Genomic DNA, 17123 nt, shown 5'->3' with positions numbered 1-17123 from the left:
CTACTTCCAGGCGTAACTGCTCTCGTTCCATTTCCATTTTCTCAACACAGTAGGAGTTTGGTTTAATGATGCAAAAGTGAACACTGAACTGGCACGTTTTTACCGTCTCTCTGATGATCTCTACTGGCCTCAGATGACGAGTACTCTGCCAACTTCACGTCCCTTTTCACCACAACACCTCTCCTCACTGTCTGTCCTGGTTGTGGTTTAGGTTTTGCTGGCTCAGCATTCAGTAGTCAGGTTGTGAATACTGGTCATCAAAGCAGCAATCCCAGCGGTGCCTCCAAAAATGTTGTACCCGTGATTTTCCACGGGGTGGTAGTATTTCGCCTTTAAAAGACGGGTGAAATAATCAGACAGGTCCTTCGTTGTATTTCGAACCAACTTAGAGAAATGTCTGAATAGCCCGTTATTATACCATACCAAGGTCTATGACCATTGGTTACCCATTACATCATCGCCCCGTGTTTAACGCACCATTGGTTAATCATTACGTCATCGCCCCGTGTTTAACGCATGCTAGCGGCATGAGTCCCTTTTTAACTTAACACCTGCACTCATGTATAACATCAACTACTTCACCCTGTCACATATACATATACATATACATATACATATACATATACATATACATATACATATACATATACATATATACATATACATATACATATACATATACATATACATATACATATACATATACATATACATATACATATACATATACATATACATATACATATACATATACATACATACACGGAGCCAATGCTCAGTGTAAAGGAGGAAGAGAGACATGGACCAAGTCTAATAGTTTGTATTCGGTGGGTTAGGAAGTTCTTTATCGAGCAGCAGATGGAAGAGGGTAGTCCAAGGTGGGAGAGTTTGTCAGTTCAAATGTCCGATATTATAGTGTTGAAGGCTGAGCTATAGTCAATAAAAAGCATCCTCGCATAATTCCCATGGTGCTCCAGGTGGCCCAGTGCTGTGTAGAGCAATGGCGATATTATTCTTAGTGGACCTGTTTGCTCTATGAGCAAAATGGTAAGGGTCAACTGAGGGAGGGAGGAGTGTATTCCTGATATGGCAGGCAACCATCTTTTCAAAGCACTTCATGAGCACAGGCATGAGTGCAACAGGCCTAGAGTCATTTTGGGGACAGGGATAATGATGGCGGACTTCAGGCGGGATGGAATGATGGATCGTTGCATGGAAAAATTTAAACTTTTTGTGAAAACTCCAGCCAGTTGGTCAGCACAGGCTTTGAGCAGACTGCATTACCATTCTCACTTCATGTTCCTGAAACTTCAGTGTACTGCTGAGGGTGGTGGTGGGGGTATTGAGACTGGCCTGATTTGTCAGTCTCAAAGCGGGCAAAGAAACGTTTCAGTTGCTCAGCTAGTGAGGGATCTCCGTTAACAGACGATAGACGATCCACTACTTACGAACGAGTTAGGTTCCGAAGGTTTGTTCATAAGTTGAAAGTGTTGATAAGTTGAAATTGTTCAAATTGAAGTTGATTCAGTGCTATATTTTGTATTATAATTTATGTTTAAGGCCTATATAAGTACATTGAAGGTTTATATAAGTGCATTTGTATGTTTAAGGCTTGTATAAGTAACCAGCATTGGTTTGTTGTGAAAAAAAACATTTATACATACATTAGAGAGATTGAGAGAGATTTGCTAGAAACTGGCCAAAAGAAGCTATTTAATGACGATTTCAGTTTTCTTCTGTTTTTCATCATAAATGATGCGGTAGCACTGTATGGCATCATTCAATTGATTTGCAACCATTGTGCAATGTTTAATATTTGGGTCCTGCTGATTGATCTTTTTGTTTATAAATGGTACTGACGGTCGAACGATTCAATGCATCCAATGAGCCCTATTTAAATGGCCTCAGACAAGTCACCAGCTGTTACTCATAATCACTCACAAGAAGTTAAGAGGCCATGGTATGAAGCTCATTTCACTGACATAAATTTCTAAGTCACCAAAATTGCTAATTCGTGTTGCTGTATGTACAGTGTTCCTTCGGTTATCGTGGTTAATGGGGACCGGGACCACCCGCGATAAGTGAATTTCCGCAAAGTAGGAATGCCCCTTCAAAAATGCTTAATTTGAATTTAATTTATTTTTTTTTATTATCATTATTATTTTTTAATTTTTATTCCCCCCCCCTGTATACAGTACACCATACAGAATATGGGTAGAGAGAGTGAAATTCATGTTATAACAAAAAAACTGTAAAATATGTTGTCTCAATGTAATATTTGTAATTTTTCCCCCGAAAAAAAACGTGACGCTCAGAATCCGCGGTGGCTGAACCGCGAAGTAGCAAGGGAACACTGTATATTTTTGACCCAGCAGATTTGATCACTTTTTCTGTTAACCCATGATAAATTCATAAAAGAACCAAACTTCATGAATGTTTTTTTATGACAAAGTAGTATCTGTTCCAATCATTCTATCTGAGAAAAATCTGAGTTGTGGAGAAATGTTCTTCACAAGTGTGTTTAAACTTTTGACCACAACTGTAAATCTATCTATATACATACAGTGGGGAAAATAAGTATTTTGTCTACCACCAATTGTGCAAGTTATCCTACTTGAAGTGTGAGCGTGAATGGTTGTTTGTCTCCTTGTACCCTGCGATTGGCTGGCCACCAATTCAGCGTGTCCCACGCCTCTGGCCCAAAGTCAGTTGTGATAGGCTCCAGCACCCCCGCAACCCTATTTTGGATAAAGTAGTTCAGAAAATGAGATGAAAGATGTTATGAGCACGTTGCCATGCAAAAAGATCTCTCTCTCTGTCTTTCTTCCCTCCGCAAAATCTGTCTACTTTTAGTACTATAAAACATCATAATCTTTAGTTATTTATTACTCTGTTAATAGATGGTAAATTAGAAAAAATAAAAATGTTTTTCCATTCCAAATCCTGTTTTTAGGTGTTTTTTTTCAGAGGTTTCGAACAAATTAGTTAGTTTTTAGTCCATTTCAATGAGAAACGTTGATTTGAGATACGAGTAAATCGACATACGAACTCAATACCGTAACGCATTAAGCTCGTATCTCAAGGCACCACTGTATGTATGTATGTATGTATGTATAAGTCATCGGTATCTATTAGGAAAATGTTGAGATGAAAATATGTATTTGGGGCAATGTTCCCCAAATATTTTCATACATATCTTCCAGGCAGGCCCAAAGACAAAACTGAATTAACATTTAATCAGTTGTGTTATTTTTTTCAGGTTTTCCCTGAGTGTGAGTGCCCCTCCCTGGCATCTCTCAGCAATGATGTACCAATTATTTCTTGCGGAGGCCTGGCTAAACGCTGGCTGGTCCCAGGTTGGAGGATGGGATGGATCCTCATCCATGATAGGAATAACATTTTTGGATCAGAGGTTAGTTAATGTCAGTCTGCACACACACACACACATAAGTAGGTGTGTGTAAGTGTGTGGGTCTGTGAGGATAAATATCTCATGTCATTTTTGGACCCGCTTTATCCTCACTAGGGTCACGGGGGGCGCTGACTTGGTGGCCAGCCAATCGGAAGGCACAAGGAGACAAACAAGCATTCACACTCACACTCATACCTAGGGCCAATTTAGAATGTCCAAACAGACTACCATGCATCTCTTTGGATTGTGGGAGGAAACCAGAGTAACTGCAGAAAACCCACGCAGGCCCGAGAAGCATGCAAACACAGTTGGACCGACCCAGGACCCCAGCGCTGTGAGGCCAACGCGCTAACCACTCGTCCCACCGGGCCTCCAACGTATGAATATGTATATATGAATATGTTTAGGTGTAAGTGTAGGTGTATGTATGTGTATGTGTGTGTATGTGTGTGTATGTGTGTGTATGTGTGTGTATGTGTGTGCATGTGTGTGTGTGTGTGTGCGGACGGGACGGGACAGGACGATCCAGATGCGGATTCGCATCGGTATCTATCCATCTATCCGTCCCTCCGGCTCTCCGTCTATCCGTCCATCCGTCCCTCCGTCCCTCCGGCTCTCCGGCTCTCCGTCTATCCGTCTATCCGTCTATATCTATGTGTATGTGTGTGTGTGTGTGTGTTTGTACGTACGTACGTATGTACACACACATACACATAGATAAAGACGTACGTACGTACGTACGTACGTACGTACGTACATACGTACATACATACATACATACATACATACATACATACATACACGCATACATGCATGCACGCATGCATGCATGCACACATACATACACACATACACACACACGTGTATATATATATATATATATATATACATATATATATATATATATATATATATATACATATATATATATATATATATATATATATATATATATATATATATATATATATATATATATATATATATATATATATATATATATATATATATCTATATCTATATCTATATCTATATCTATATCTATATCTATATATATATATATATATATATATATATATATATATATATATATATATATATATATATATATATATATATATATATATATACATATATATATATATATATATATATATATATATATATATATATATATATATATATATATATATATATATATATATATATATATATATATATATATATATATATATGCAAACTGTGTACTATCTACAGATTCGCCTTGGACTCGTGAAGCTCAGCCAACGTATTCTTGGACCCTGTACTATCATTCAGGGTGCCCTCGATGGAATACTCAACAACACACGTCAGCGTTTCTATGATGATACTATTCATTTACTCAAGGTAAACTCATGAATTTGTGAGAATGAAAGACAAACATAGAGGTACTCCTAAAATAAATTTTTGTGGTTACTAAAACTCCCATTATACCAAATGGAAGACAAGTAAGACCATTAGAACATCTATTTAAGACAATTACATTTACAGTATGTCAAATTATAAAATCGCGGGAGAATTTCAAAGAGGCTACATTTTCCCTCAATATAATAAAGTAAATAAATTATTTGGTCCTAAATATTTTTTTAAATCAAGAGGTGTTGTTGGAAGTTATTTTTATTTTATTCTTATATTGAAAAACTGCAGCAGTGTTTGATGAGGACTGTAGTTTTAGTTTTGGGATAGGGTAATACGTATATCACAAAGTGGAATGGGACTTGGATATGTCAGGGTATTGGCTAGTCTCTTACAGGTCTATTTCCACTAACTTACAAAATTGGTTCCAGAATTGCTTTTGAACTTGGATTTTTTGTAAATAGATTAATATTATGTACATTGAATAAGCATGATTGGTTTCATAATTTTTGATACCACCCTCTAATGCTTTAAAAATTATAAATGTGTAACAATTCTGTATGAAATATATACATCATATATATGCAAAAAAGAGCAAAACAATTATTAATAATATATTTTTTATGCTATTTGATGGTGTATAATTGCAAGTGGCAGCTTAGTCAACATACAGTAAATTCAACAAGGAAATCCTAAGCTTGGTCAGATTTGTATTCATTCATTTTGGAACTACTTTCTTCCATTGTGTTCAAAGATTTACATACACTTGTGAAGAACATAATGTCATGGCTCTCGAGTTTTCAGTTATTTCTACAACTCTAATTTTTCTCTGAATCAAATTCAATTCCAATTCAAAAGCCTATATTGTCATCATACACAGCAGCGTATAACGAAATTGGTGGTTCTGCTCCAAGTTTTTCAAAGTGTTTTCCCAGTAAAAATACATAAATAACTTGTAGTATAAAAGTATAAAAAGTCACATCCAGGCTAGGTGAACTCAAAAATATTGCACACAATTCTAAAATATTGCCGATTCTAAAATATTGCAGATTCTAAAATATTGCAGATTCTAAAATATTGCACAGATTCTAAAATATTGCACAGATTCTAAAACATTGCACAGATTTCCAAGATATTGCACATTGTTATTGCACACCCCAAAGTTAAGGGATTGTGTCGTGCTAACTCAAGTTCAGAGACCTGATGGCTGTGGGAAAAAAAACTTTCCTTAAGGCTATTTGTCCGTGCTTTGTGAAACCTGTAGCGTCTGCCAGAGGGCAGCAGCTGGAACAGGTTATGACCAGGGTGATATATGTTCCTGGCTCTGCTGAAGTAGCGAGGGCTGGCAATGTCATCCAGTGAGGGCAGAGACCAGCCGATGATCTTCTGTGCAGTGTTGATCACCCTCTGCATGGCCTTTCTGTCTGCAGTTGTGCTTCCAGGGTACCACACTGTAATGGAGTATGCCAGGATGCTCTCCAAAGTGGCTCTATAGAAGGTGACCAGAAGCTTAGTGTCCAAGTTGTTCTTCATGAGTACCCTCAGGAAATAGAGTCGCTTATGGGCCTTCTTCACCACTGCCGTGGCGTTGGTACACCAGGATAGCTTGTCCGTGACGTGGAACCCCAGAAATTTGAAGGACTAGACCCTGTCTACGCATACTCCATTTATGAGGAGTGGGGCCAAATCTGTGCTGCGTTTGGAAAAGTCCAGGATGATTTTTTTTTGTTTTCATGGTATTTAGTTATTATATATAGTAACATATATAATATATTATATATCGTTAGTTTAGTGATTGTTCACCAAACACCACAAAGACAGTTTGTTGACCTCATCTCTGTAGGCCGACTCATTCCCCCGAGATGAGTTCGACCACAGTGGTGTCATGAGCAAATTAGATGATGTAGTTAGACTGGTGGGTCGGTGTACAGTCATATGTGTACAGTGAGTACAGAAGAGGACTAGGCCTTGAGGGGAGCCAGTGCTCAGTGTAATGGAGGAATAGAGGTGGGGACCAAGTCTAACAGTTTGTGGATGGTTGGTTAAGAAGTGCTTAATCCAGTAGCAGATAGAAGAGGATAGTCCAAAGTGGGAGAGTTTTTCAGCCAGATTGTCCGGTATTATAGTGTTGAAGCTGAGCTATAGTCCATGAAAATCATCCTCACATAGTTTCCATGGTGCTCCAGGTGGCTCAGTGCTGTGTCTAGAGGTATGGCAATGGCGTCCTCAGTGGACCTTTTTGTTCTACAGGAAAACACGTGAGGGTAAACTGAGGGAGGGATTGTATCCCTGATATGGCGGACGACCAACTTTTCAAAGCACTTCATGATCACAGGTGTAAGTGCAACAGGCCCATAATCATTCAGGCTGTCAATGGTTGTCATTTTAGGGACAGGGATAATGGTGGCAGATTTCAGGAAGAATGGGATGATGGATTGTTGCAAGGAACAATTGAAGGTCTTTATGGAAACACCAGTCAGCTGGTCAGCACATGCTTTAAGCACCTTCCCAGGTACTCCGCCAGGGTCAGCAGGCTTCCTGGTGTTCACAGTCTGCAGTACCTGTCTCACTTCATGTTCCTGAAGCTTCGGTGTACTGCTGCCGGATGGTGGTGGATGTGTTGAGACTGGCCTGATTTGTCAGTCTCAAAGCGGGCAAAGAAACAGATAAGTTCCTCTACAGACACATTCTTGTTATAGTAATTGGTAATATGTCATATTCCCTCTCACATCTTCTTTGGGTTATTTCCTGCAAAGTGCTCCTCAATTATCCTTGTATATGCTGCCTTGGCCTTTTTAATGCCTCTCTTCAGCTCTGCTCTGGCGCTGTATTGTACCTTGTGCCCTGAGGTGTGGTGAGAGGGCATTTTATGAGTGCCCGTGTCTAACTGGTCATCCAGGGTTTTGGTTAGGAAAAACCTGTATCTGTTTATTAACGGTGATGTTTTCTGTGCAGTTTTTGATGTAGGAATGTACAGTGTCCGTGTAGTAGTCCTGGAGGAGTCAAAAAGTTCCCAAATGGTGCGGGAAAAAACGTCCTGCAGCTGAGAAAGGGCGTCCTCGGGCCATGTTTTTATTATCTTTATTTGTGGCCTTGTTAGCCTCCGAAGTGGGGTGTATGCCGGGGTGAGGGATAGGCAGGGATGATCTTATCCAGCAAGGTGAGGGTAGAGTGTGGCTCTATAATCTATGTTTGATATTAGAATAAACATGGCCTAGTGTTTTATCTTCTCTGGTGTGACATTTCACGTACTGGATAAACTTAGGCAGAACAGTCTTTAAACATGCTTTGTTGAAGTCACCAGTGACAATAAAGACTCCAGGATGGGCAAGTTTGTTTACAGCCGCTATCAGTAGACTAAGTGCCGTGCTAACGTTAGCATCCGGTGGGATGTTGACAGCAATTACAATGACAATTGTTTGCTACCGAGGTAGACAGAAGGGCCTTCACCATGCTGCCAATAGCTCTATATCCGGGGAGCAGTGAGTGTTAATGATCTTACTGTTGGAGCACCATTCATTGTGTATGTACATGCTAAGTCCCCCGCCTTTGCTTTTCCCCAATAATTATTTTGAATGATTGTTTCGGAATAGCGTCTTGCTAGCGATACCGCGGTGCGGGGATTTGCGGGTGTAGCCACGTTTCCGTGATGAGAATAATGTTGCATTTCCTGACAAAGCTGTTGGTACAAAGCTGAAGTTTCAAATCGTCTATTTTGTGGGTGATGGATCTGGCGTTGGTCAAGAAGATACTCGGAAGCGGTGCTCGGTGTGGTTGCTGCCTTAGCTTAGCAGCTAGGCACGCTCGGCATCCGCGCTTCTGCTTCCTTTCCCTTCGCCGCCTCCGTCCTACTCTGAGTGGGCTGACTATCCACGGAGATACCGGTGATCTCGAGATGTCCTTGGGGATATCGTAGGTCCGTTGGTAATCTCTTGTGATGGATGTATCGCATCTCCACTTGAGAGTAAATAAATCCTGGCGACTGTAGAAAAGGTTTGCTCGATTTTCGTTTCGTCTGACCATATAACTTTCCTCCAGAAGGTCTTATCTTTGTCCATGTGATCAGCAGCAAACTTCAGTCGGGCCTTAAGGTGCCACTTTTGGAGCAAGGGGTTCCTTCTTGCACAGCTCGGTCGGTGGAGATGCAAAACACGCTTGACTGTGGACAATGACACCTGTGTTCCAGCAGCTTCTAATCCTTGGCAGATCTGCTTTTTGGTGATTCTCGGTTGAATCTTCACCCTCCTGACCAATTTTCTCTCAGCAGAAGGTGATAGCTTGCATTTTCTTCCTGATCGTGGCAGTGACAAAACAGCGTCATGCACTTTATACTTGCAAACAATTGTTTGCACTGTTGCTCTTGGGACCTGCAGCTACATTAAAATGTGTCCAAGTGACTTTCCTGAATTGTTCAAATGAAGGATTCCCTTTTCCAGATCCATGCTGAGCTCCTTTGACTTTTCCATTTTAGCGTTTGTGGGCGTTTGTGGACGGAGCGTTGCTTTTTTTTCGGTGTCCCCCCCCTTCACCTGTTAGCTCCTATTGGCGGAGCGATCGCTAATTAAAGACTACTTCTCGTTGGCAAGAGGCCGTGCGTTATCCTATTGTGAGGACATTTGTGTGCATCATTTTCGGAATATTTTGAAGGGAATACAACAGCAAACAGCCTAAAAGTCAGGTTGGAGTTGGGGCATACAGAGCCAACCCGGCCAGAAGAATGGTACAAAAATGTAAAATAAAATGTGAATAAATCTTAGTGTAAAGTTAGATTAATTTTTTTTGAGTATTCTGCATCGTAATCCAAGTTCATTTAAATTTGTTAATGGAACGAATTAATTTGTTTTTAGTTCATTTCAAGTCAGTGTTGCCCAACAGCAGCCCCAAAACATGGAGGAATGAGCCTAAATACCAGCAAAAGTGTTTGAAAAGCCTTTGAAGTTACAGAAAATGTTTGGCCTCCATTATTGGTAAATAACAATGTACTGAGATTAACTTTTGGTATTGACCAAATACTTATTTTCCACCATTGACTTGCAAATAAATTCTTTAAAAATCAAACAGTGATTTTCTGATTTTTTTTCCACATTAGCGATCAATGTATTGATCAACCGGCCTCTAAACCCTCCTCTGATCATCTGCATTTTCTAAATTGACATTAAAATATGAACAATCATAGGGGGACTTCACTAAACTCCAGACATTAAGACTCACCATTCTTTGTTTGTAAGCAGCAAAATAGGAAATGTGTTAAAAAAAAATCATACTGAATAGTATTTTTTACGATTAAATTTTCAACATGCATCATTAAATATGCTACTTATATCTCTCTCCTACCATAATTACTATTTAGAAAGTTTATCATTTCAAAATGAAGAAATAGACATAGATTAAATATTTTTTTGTAGGGGATCCATTGAATTACTCAATGCAGGTCCCCGAGACTCAATACATAAAAAAAAAAACAAATATAGGTAACTGAAAATAGTTAATTGAAAATCAAAATTAAAATATGAATGCCAAAAAATGAAATCATTTTTAACAGTTACGCAGTGTGCAGTGCAATTGTGGTCCATCTTAATGACATAATAGTGTATCTTTTCCTTCCACAGTCCAATGCTGAGATTTGTTTTAATGAGCTGTCCTCTGTGCCTGGTTTGAAACCCATCATGCCCTCAGGAGCCATGTACTTGATGGTCAGTATCACAAGTGGGAATGAATGTTGTGCAAATTAGCTGCCTGTTGAGTTTTTAACTACAGTATTTGTCCACTTATTCATATTATGAAATTGATTATGCTACCATTCTTTTTTGGCAGAGAAATGCTTTTGTTGAAATAATGGTGCATACTTTATACTATGGCTTTCCAAATTGGTCCTCAAAAGCCACCGTGTATTTCGATTTCTCTTCGAATCGATCCAGCACAGACAGGTTAAACAATCAGGTGTCTGCTTAAAAATAGTAACACCTCACTGCAATCAATCGAGTACTCTCCTTAAACACCAGATTAGTGAAAATGAGGTTTAGTTGTTAAAACGCTGCAGTCAGTGGTAAAATTATTGTTTAACGATACAAAAACTGTCCAGATTACAAAGCATTCATTTATAAATTAATTCATTTTCTGAGCCACTTTAACCTCATTAGGGTCGTGGGGGGTGTTGAAGCCTATCCCAACTGATTTCGGGCCAGAGGCAGGGGACACCCTAAATCGGTGGCCAGTCGATCACAGGGCACAAGTAGATGGACAGCCATACACACCAACACCAATACCTAGGGACAATTTAGAGTGTCCAATCAATCCACAATGCATGTTTTTGGACTGTGGGGGGAAAACGGAGTAGCTGGAGGAAACCCACGCAGGCCCGAGGAGAACATGGAAGCTCCACACAGGTGGACCAATCTGGATTGGAACCCAGGACCCCAGAGCTGTCAGGTCACCTTGCTAACCACTCAAGATGCCGGGCCGCCCAGATTACAATGCATAAAATACAAATATAAAATTGATACTGCAAATTGATCTTGGAGTTCACTCTCCAGAGTGAACACGGTAACAGGCTCCCTTGGTCCGAAATTAAAAAACACCCATGCAATATGGCCTCATGCGTAACAATTTACAATCAGGGTGGGGCCGCAAAGTGGAATAGGGTAGCGGTAGTAATAGTGCGACCGTCCGACCAAAAGCTCCTTTTCGGATCTGGGATCATAGGCAGGCGTTTGCACATTTGACCATGAGAAATTAAATAATGGAAGAATGAATCAACCCACTCTGCTCTTGTCAGCTTCAGAGGAAGAACACAATCTTTTATGCAAGCTTGCGTCTTTTTATGGACCCTTGATAAGCTGGTGGTACATAACCTAAATATTTGGTAATATTTATTTCCAATATTAGTGCTTGTCCTGGCGATTGGTTGCCCATTCATAAAATCCAATTTAAAATGGTCGAATTTTAAATGACCTAATTTAAGCGGAACGATAACCGATCTACTTTGAAAGGTGGGTGATGAAAGTATGTGAATCACAAATATCTGAAGCCAATGACAATTGAGATAGCACTATTGTCAGGTTTGCCAGTAGACAAATATTAAACGCAAAATCACATTATTTAACATGCAACTATTGCTAAGACGGGCGACCATTGGTTAGCGCGTCAGCCTCACAACTCTGGGGTTCTCGGTTCAAATGCAGGTCATGTCCATCTGTATGGAGTTTGCATGTTCAATTGTATTTGAATTGAATGGTTTTATTGTCATTACACAAGTATAATGAGATTTAAAACTGTCACCACATGGTGCACAAATAACAGCAGACGGAGAAATAAATCAATAAATAAGTAGTCCACGACAGGTCAGCAGGATGTCCAGGATGAGTTCCATGGTTAGTTTTGGAGATGTTCAGCGCAAAGTCGCACCACTCGCTGAGTCTATGGATGCAACAACAAACAAGCAGACACAATCAATATATAGCATCGATAAATAATCATTAAATAATGAATAAATAAGAAAAAAATAAGTAGTCCAAGTGAGGTCAGCAGAGCGGAGCGAGCTTGTTCCGTCAGTCTAGGATGGGTGTCCAGGATGGTGCCATGGTTTTTGGAGACGTTCAATGCCTAGTTGCACCGCTAGCTGAGTCTATAGACATTATAACAAACAGGCAAACACATAAAAATCAATATAAAGTAATGATAAATAATCACTAAATAGTAATGATGAACACATTCACAAAATAGTAATAGATAGATTACAGATCAAATAATAAATACTAAGTATTTTAAGTAGTAGTAATAAGTCCTGATTAGGTCCTAGGTGCAGAACTCGAGTTGAGTATAGTATTGATATGGTATGAGTATTGACAACTCTTGGGAAGAAACTGTCTTCGAGTTTGTTTGTCTTTGCAGTTATATCACTGTAGCGGTTTCCAGGGGGCAGCAGGTTGAAGTGGTGGAAGCCGGCATATAATTAAAAAAAAAAAACGAAATAAAATAAAATAAGTTCTCCCCCGGCCTGCGTGGGTTTCTTCCGGGTTCCAAAAATATGCATGGTAGGCTGATTGGACACTCTAAATTGTCCCTAGGTAAGGGTGTGAGTGTGCATGGTTGCCAGTCTCCTTGTGCCCTGCAATTGGCTGGCCTCTGCCCCGGAGTCGGCTGGGATAGGCTCCAGCAGCCCCCACGCCCTTAATGAGGATAAAGTGGCTCAGAAAATGAATTAATTTATAAATGAATGCTTTGTTATCTAGACAGTTTTTGTATCATTAAACAATAATTTTACCAGTGACTGCAGCGTTTTAACAACTAAACCTCATTTTCACTAATCGGGTGTTTAAGAAGTGTACTCGATTGATTGCAGTGAGGTGTTACTATTTTTAAGCAGACACCTGCTTGTTTAACCTGGAGCCCGGAGTCGGCTGGGATAGGCTCCAGCAGCCCCGCGACCCTAATGAGGATAAAGCGATTCAGAAAATGAGATGATACGATTGTTATGACAGTGTCACGTTTTATACCCAGGCACAGAAGCACATAGGGGCTTGAAAACAGATGTCAGACTCATGCTGTAACTGTTAAATAGCAGCATGAGAATTATTGTTGTCACAAGGAAGGACACGCAATGGGGGACATTCGCACATTTGGGTGGATAAAACAGTAATGACATTGAGAAAAAAATGCCATCATTTTGACCAGACATAGGAATTCTGGCTTTTTAATGTTTAATTCCATTATTAGAAATGGGAATATATTTGTATTTTTGTTTACATTTACAAATACGTTTCTCGTATGCACATGGAGATGTCATCTGTCCAGAATAAAACGTTGTTTTGTGTGTGCCTTGTCAGGTTGGAATTGACATAGAACACTTCCCAGATTTTCAAAATGATGTTGAATTTACTGAAAAACTGGTGACCGAACAGTCAGTTTTTTGTCTGCCTGCTACAGTAAGTTCTGACCTTCAACATATTTAATTATTTTGATAATTTGACATAAAAATACCCCTACACAAGCTGCAGCATAAAATCAATCATTTGTCTCACAGGCTTTTGAGTATGCCAACTTCTTCCGCATTGTGGTGACAGTCCCAGAAGATATGATGCTTGATGCATGTGGTCGGATCAGGGACTTCTGCCAGTGCCACTATCGACCAGACAAACAAGATGATAATGGCCTTGATCACTGATACTGAACTACACAAATGGGAGGAATGAAAATGAGATTGTATCTGTGCACCTACATGGTTTTTGAATAGTAATGGTCCTTCAAAGTCTTTTGAACATTCAGTTCTTGTATTTATATGATGTAAGCATCTGATGTTAGGCCCCTGTTGTGTTTTTGTATGTTTGTCTAATTGTTAGTTATACATTAGTCGCTTAATCTTTATATATATTTGGCACATACATATTGGTAGGTCCCTTTCCTCTTAAAGGAGCTATATATGAAAATTGCACCTCGATTATTCACTAAAAGACCCTAACATTTAAATATACAGTAAGACCTCTCCTTAAGAATGCTTCAACTTTTGAATTTTTCAGGTTATGAAACACTTTGAAATGAAAAAAATGTCAGTCATTAACGTTGTCATCCATCTACACTACTAAATACATTATCATTTATCCAAATTACCAGCCATCAAGAGGTATGGCCTATATATTATAATAGACAAGAAAATACTGCAACGCTTCCCATAGGATCACTTTTTGTAGCCACCAATTAAACCCCTTCCAGCAACACTTCAAACGCATCAACCCCTGCACCCACAAATGCACCACAAGGATCACCACATGGCCATATGGCAACAACGGGTAAGAGAAAGGGAGAGAAATTTGAGCTAGACCAATCCCTCCAACGACGGCATGTTTGAATTGAGTTGCTTTTGTATTATTGCTTGGTTTGGTGTTGTGGCGTCATTTTATTGGCTTAATAAATAGTTTTCTTATATTTTTGCTGTTTTTGCATATATATTTCATACAAAATTGGTATACATTTATCATTTTTAAAGGGTTTATAGTGGGTAGTATTAAAGATTGTAGAACAAATTATTATTTGAATCAATGTAAAATGCTGCTCTATTCATGAAAATTGTAAGACACAAAACAAATTCTGAAACCAATTAATTTCGTAACTAGAGGTACCGCTGTACATTAAAGAACTGTTTGGAAAGATTTTTTTTCGAACATTGTTCTTAATGGCAAAGCTTATCAGGCAATATTAAGAGCAGTTCTGTCTGTGCCCAGTATGCCACAGCACAGTAATCTGTAGGCTACTTAAAAAAGGATGCTACAATATATATAAATATCAGACATAGGCATTGTCATCATCATTGACTTGACAAAAAGCCTAGTAGTCATCATACCCTCAGCTGCGTATGACGAAATTGTATAGTGCTTCTCCACAGGTCCGCCATCCCAGGAAAGACCCATTAACTGACATATTCAGACTTGTTAGCACTCCGCCACGAGGGAAACATCGCATCACCTCTTGAGCGCCATCAATCCGGCGACTGCAAGTTGCCTCACCGATGCTAACAAGAATAAAATGTATCACTTACCTCTCACTGTCTTCTTACTTACCCTCCCCCAGTTCGCCTGTAGAAGGCAGATCCATGCCAAAAATTGTGGGTAATGGATCGGGCGTTTGCCAAAAAGATACTAGGAAGCGGGGCTCGGCGTGGTTGTTGTCGTAGCTTAGCCGCAATGGCCGCCCGGAATCCGCTCTTTTGCTTCCTTTCTCTTCGCCGTCTACAGCGTACTTTGGGTGGGTTGGATATCCTCAGAGATCCCGGAGGTCTCCAGATGTTCTTGGGGATATCGAAGGTCAGTTTGTAGTAAGTCGTGAAATTGGGTGTCTTGCCTTTCAACGAACGAACTGGAGAGCAATGAGCCGCTGCGCCCGAGCGCGCCGCCATCTTGAACTCTCTCTAATCACAGTGTGGTACCCTGGAAGCACGGCGGCAGACTAAAAGGCCATGCAGAAAGTGATAAACACTGCCCAGAGGATCGGCGGCTGCTCTCTGCCCTCACTGGAAAACATTGCTAGCCCTCATTACCTCAGTAGAGCCAGGAGCATCATAGGGGACCCATACCACCCTGGTCACAATCTGTTCCAGCTGCTGCCCTCTGGCAGGCGCTGTAGGTCCAACAAAGCACGGACAAATAGGCTAAGGACAGTTTTTTCCCCATATCCATCAAAACTCTAAATTTGCGGTAACACAACACATTCTTTCTGAGGTAATATGAATAGATGTTTTGGGTGGTGATCTGCCTCCTACTGGCTGACTGAAGGTAAGTGAAAGACAGTGAGAGGTAAGTCACCCGCATGGGGAGGGGTGATGCGAGGTATCGAATGCCAAATTACGAGTCCGTAACTCACTTATTTAGGTCTTTTGCCGAGTAAACGCACCTTAGGGAGAAGCACTACCAATTTCGTCATGCGCAGTTTCTGGGTATGATAAAAAATGGCTTTTGTTGATGATGACGGCCGTGCCTATGTCCTATTATTATGATTAAATATGATTATTATGATTGCAATTGATTATTATTGATGAACCGTCAGGGCCTGCAAGGCCTTCTCCGCTGGCCTAAAAAATATCTGAATCACAGACTGATGTTAATTGTTTTTTCTATGAATACTTATTAAATAATTCCAAATTGTCCTTTCATTGCTTTTTCCCTGGTTGCGTTCTTTCCAGATTTGTGCTTTCATATTTGAGCATCTGACTAATCTGCCTTAAGGCCCTCACCATCAGTTCTGCAGGCTCTGCTGCATAAAACAAGCGTCGATAAAACTTGCTTTAAACAATCAGATTCCAAGTTGGCGACACGACATGCCTTATCGTGGTCGTAGTGATACGTCATTGCCTTCTAGCAGGCGTAAGAATACGTCATCACTTTCACCAAATATGACTGGCGAGTGATGGCCTGGACTAGCCAGAGCTCCCAAACTATCTGGACCGAGCTGCACAAGCAAATATATTGTTGTTGATTTAATAGCGATTTAGTCAACCCGCAATGGCTGAAGGAGAAGAAATTTTGGAGATTTACTGTCAAAGCCATTTTTAAGACGGACTTTTCAAGAAAAGCTGGACATCATTAAGAAAGGTTGGACAAATACGAAGCAAATAAGTCTGTCACAACAAGGAAGGAACATATTCAGTACTAAATCAAATAAAAACGTATGCCAGTTACGACAGGACAGGCTTGACAATCAGCAATAGCTTCGATGGCGATAGAAAAGAAGAGGGAAAGAAGAAGGATGGATTTTGGTGACTAAAATATGGCTATATCCAGCAGCTGGAACAGATTGTGACCAGGGTGGTATGGGTCCCGGACAATGT

The 17123-nt window shown here is 40.0% G+C and overlaps 2 protein-coding genes across 3 annotated transcripts in view; one reads left to right on the top strand and one right to left on the bottom strand.

Annotated features, from left to right (window-relative positions):
* The window catches only part of LOC144193037 (uncharacterized), a 9408-nt gene extending 8435 nt beyond the window's left edge, over positions 1–973 (bottom strand). The window contains exon 1 of the mRNA XM_077711851.1: positions 1–973. This exon is cut by the window's left edge and continues 1906 nt beyond it. Coding sequence (XP_077567977.1) covers positions 1–37 — 37 coding nt within the window. The 5' untranslated portion in view covers positions 38–973.
* Positions 1–16448, top strand: part of tat (tyrosine aminotransferase) — a 53357-nt gene extending 36909 nt beyond the window's left edge. For both annotated transcript variants that reach the window (XM_077711853.1, XM_077711852.1), the window contains exons 8-12: positions 3260–3412; positions 4670–4798; positions 10417–10500; positions 13633–13731; positions 13830–16448. In XM_077711853.1, the coding sequence (XP_077567979.1) occupies positions 3260–3412; positions 4670–4798; positions 10417–10500; positions 13633–13731; positions 13830–13970 (606 nt within the window). In that variant the 3' untranslated portion in view covers positions 13971–16448. The remainder of the gene's footprint in view (positions 1–3259; positions 3413–4669; positions 4799–10416; positions 10501–13632; positions 13732–13829) is intronic.
* Positions 16449–17123: the final 675 nt, after the last annotated feature.

The sequence above is a fragment of the Stigmatopora nigra genome, unplaced genomic scaffold (assembly GCF_051989575.1).
Source record: "Stigmatopora nigra isolate UIUO_SnigA unplaced genomic scaffold, RoL_Snig_1.1 HiC_scaffold_49, whole genome shotgun sequence".
NCBI lineage: Eukaryota > Metazoa > Chordata > Actinopteri > Syngnathiformes > Syngnathidae > Stigmatopora > Stigmatopora nigra.
The sequence above is the reverse complement of the archived record's forward strand: the minus strand, read 5'-3'. Positions and strand labels throughout refer to the sequence as shown.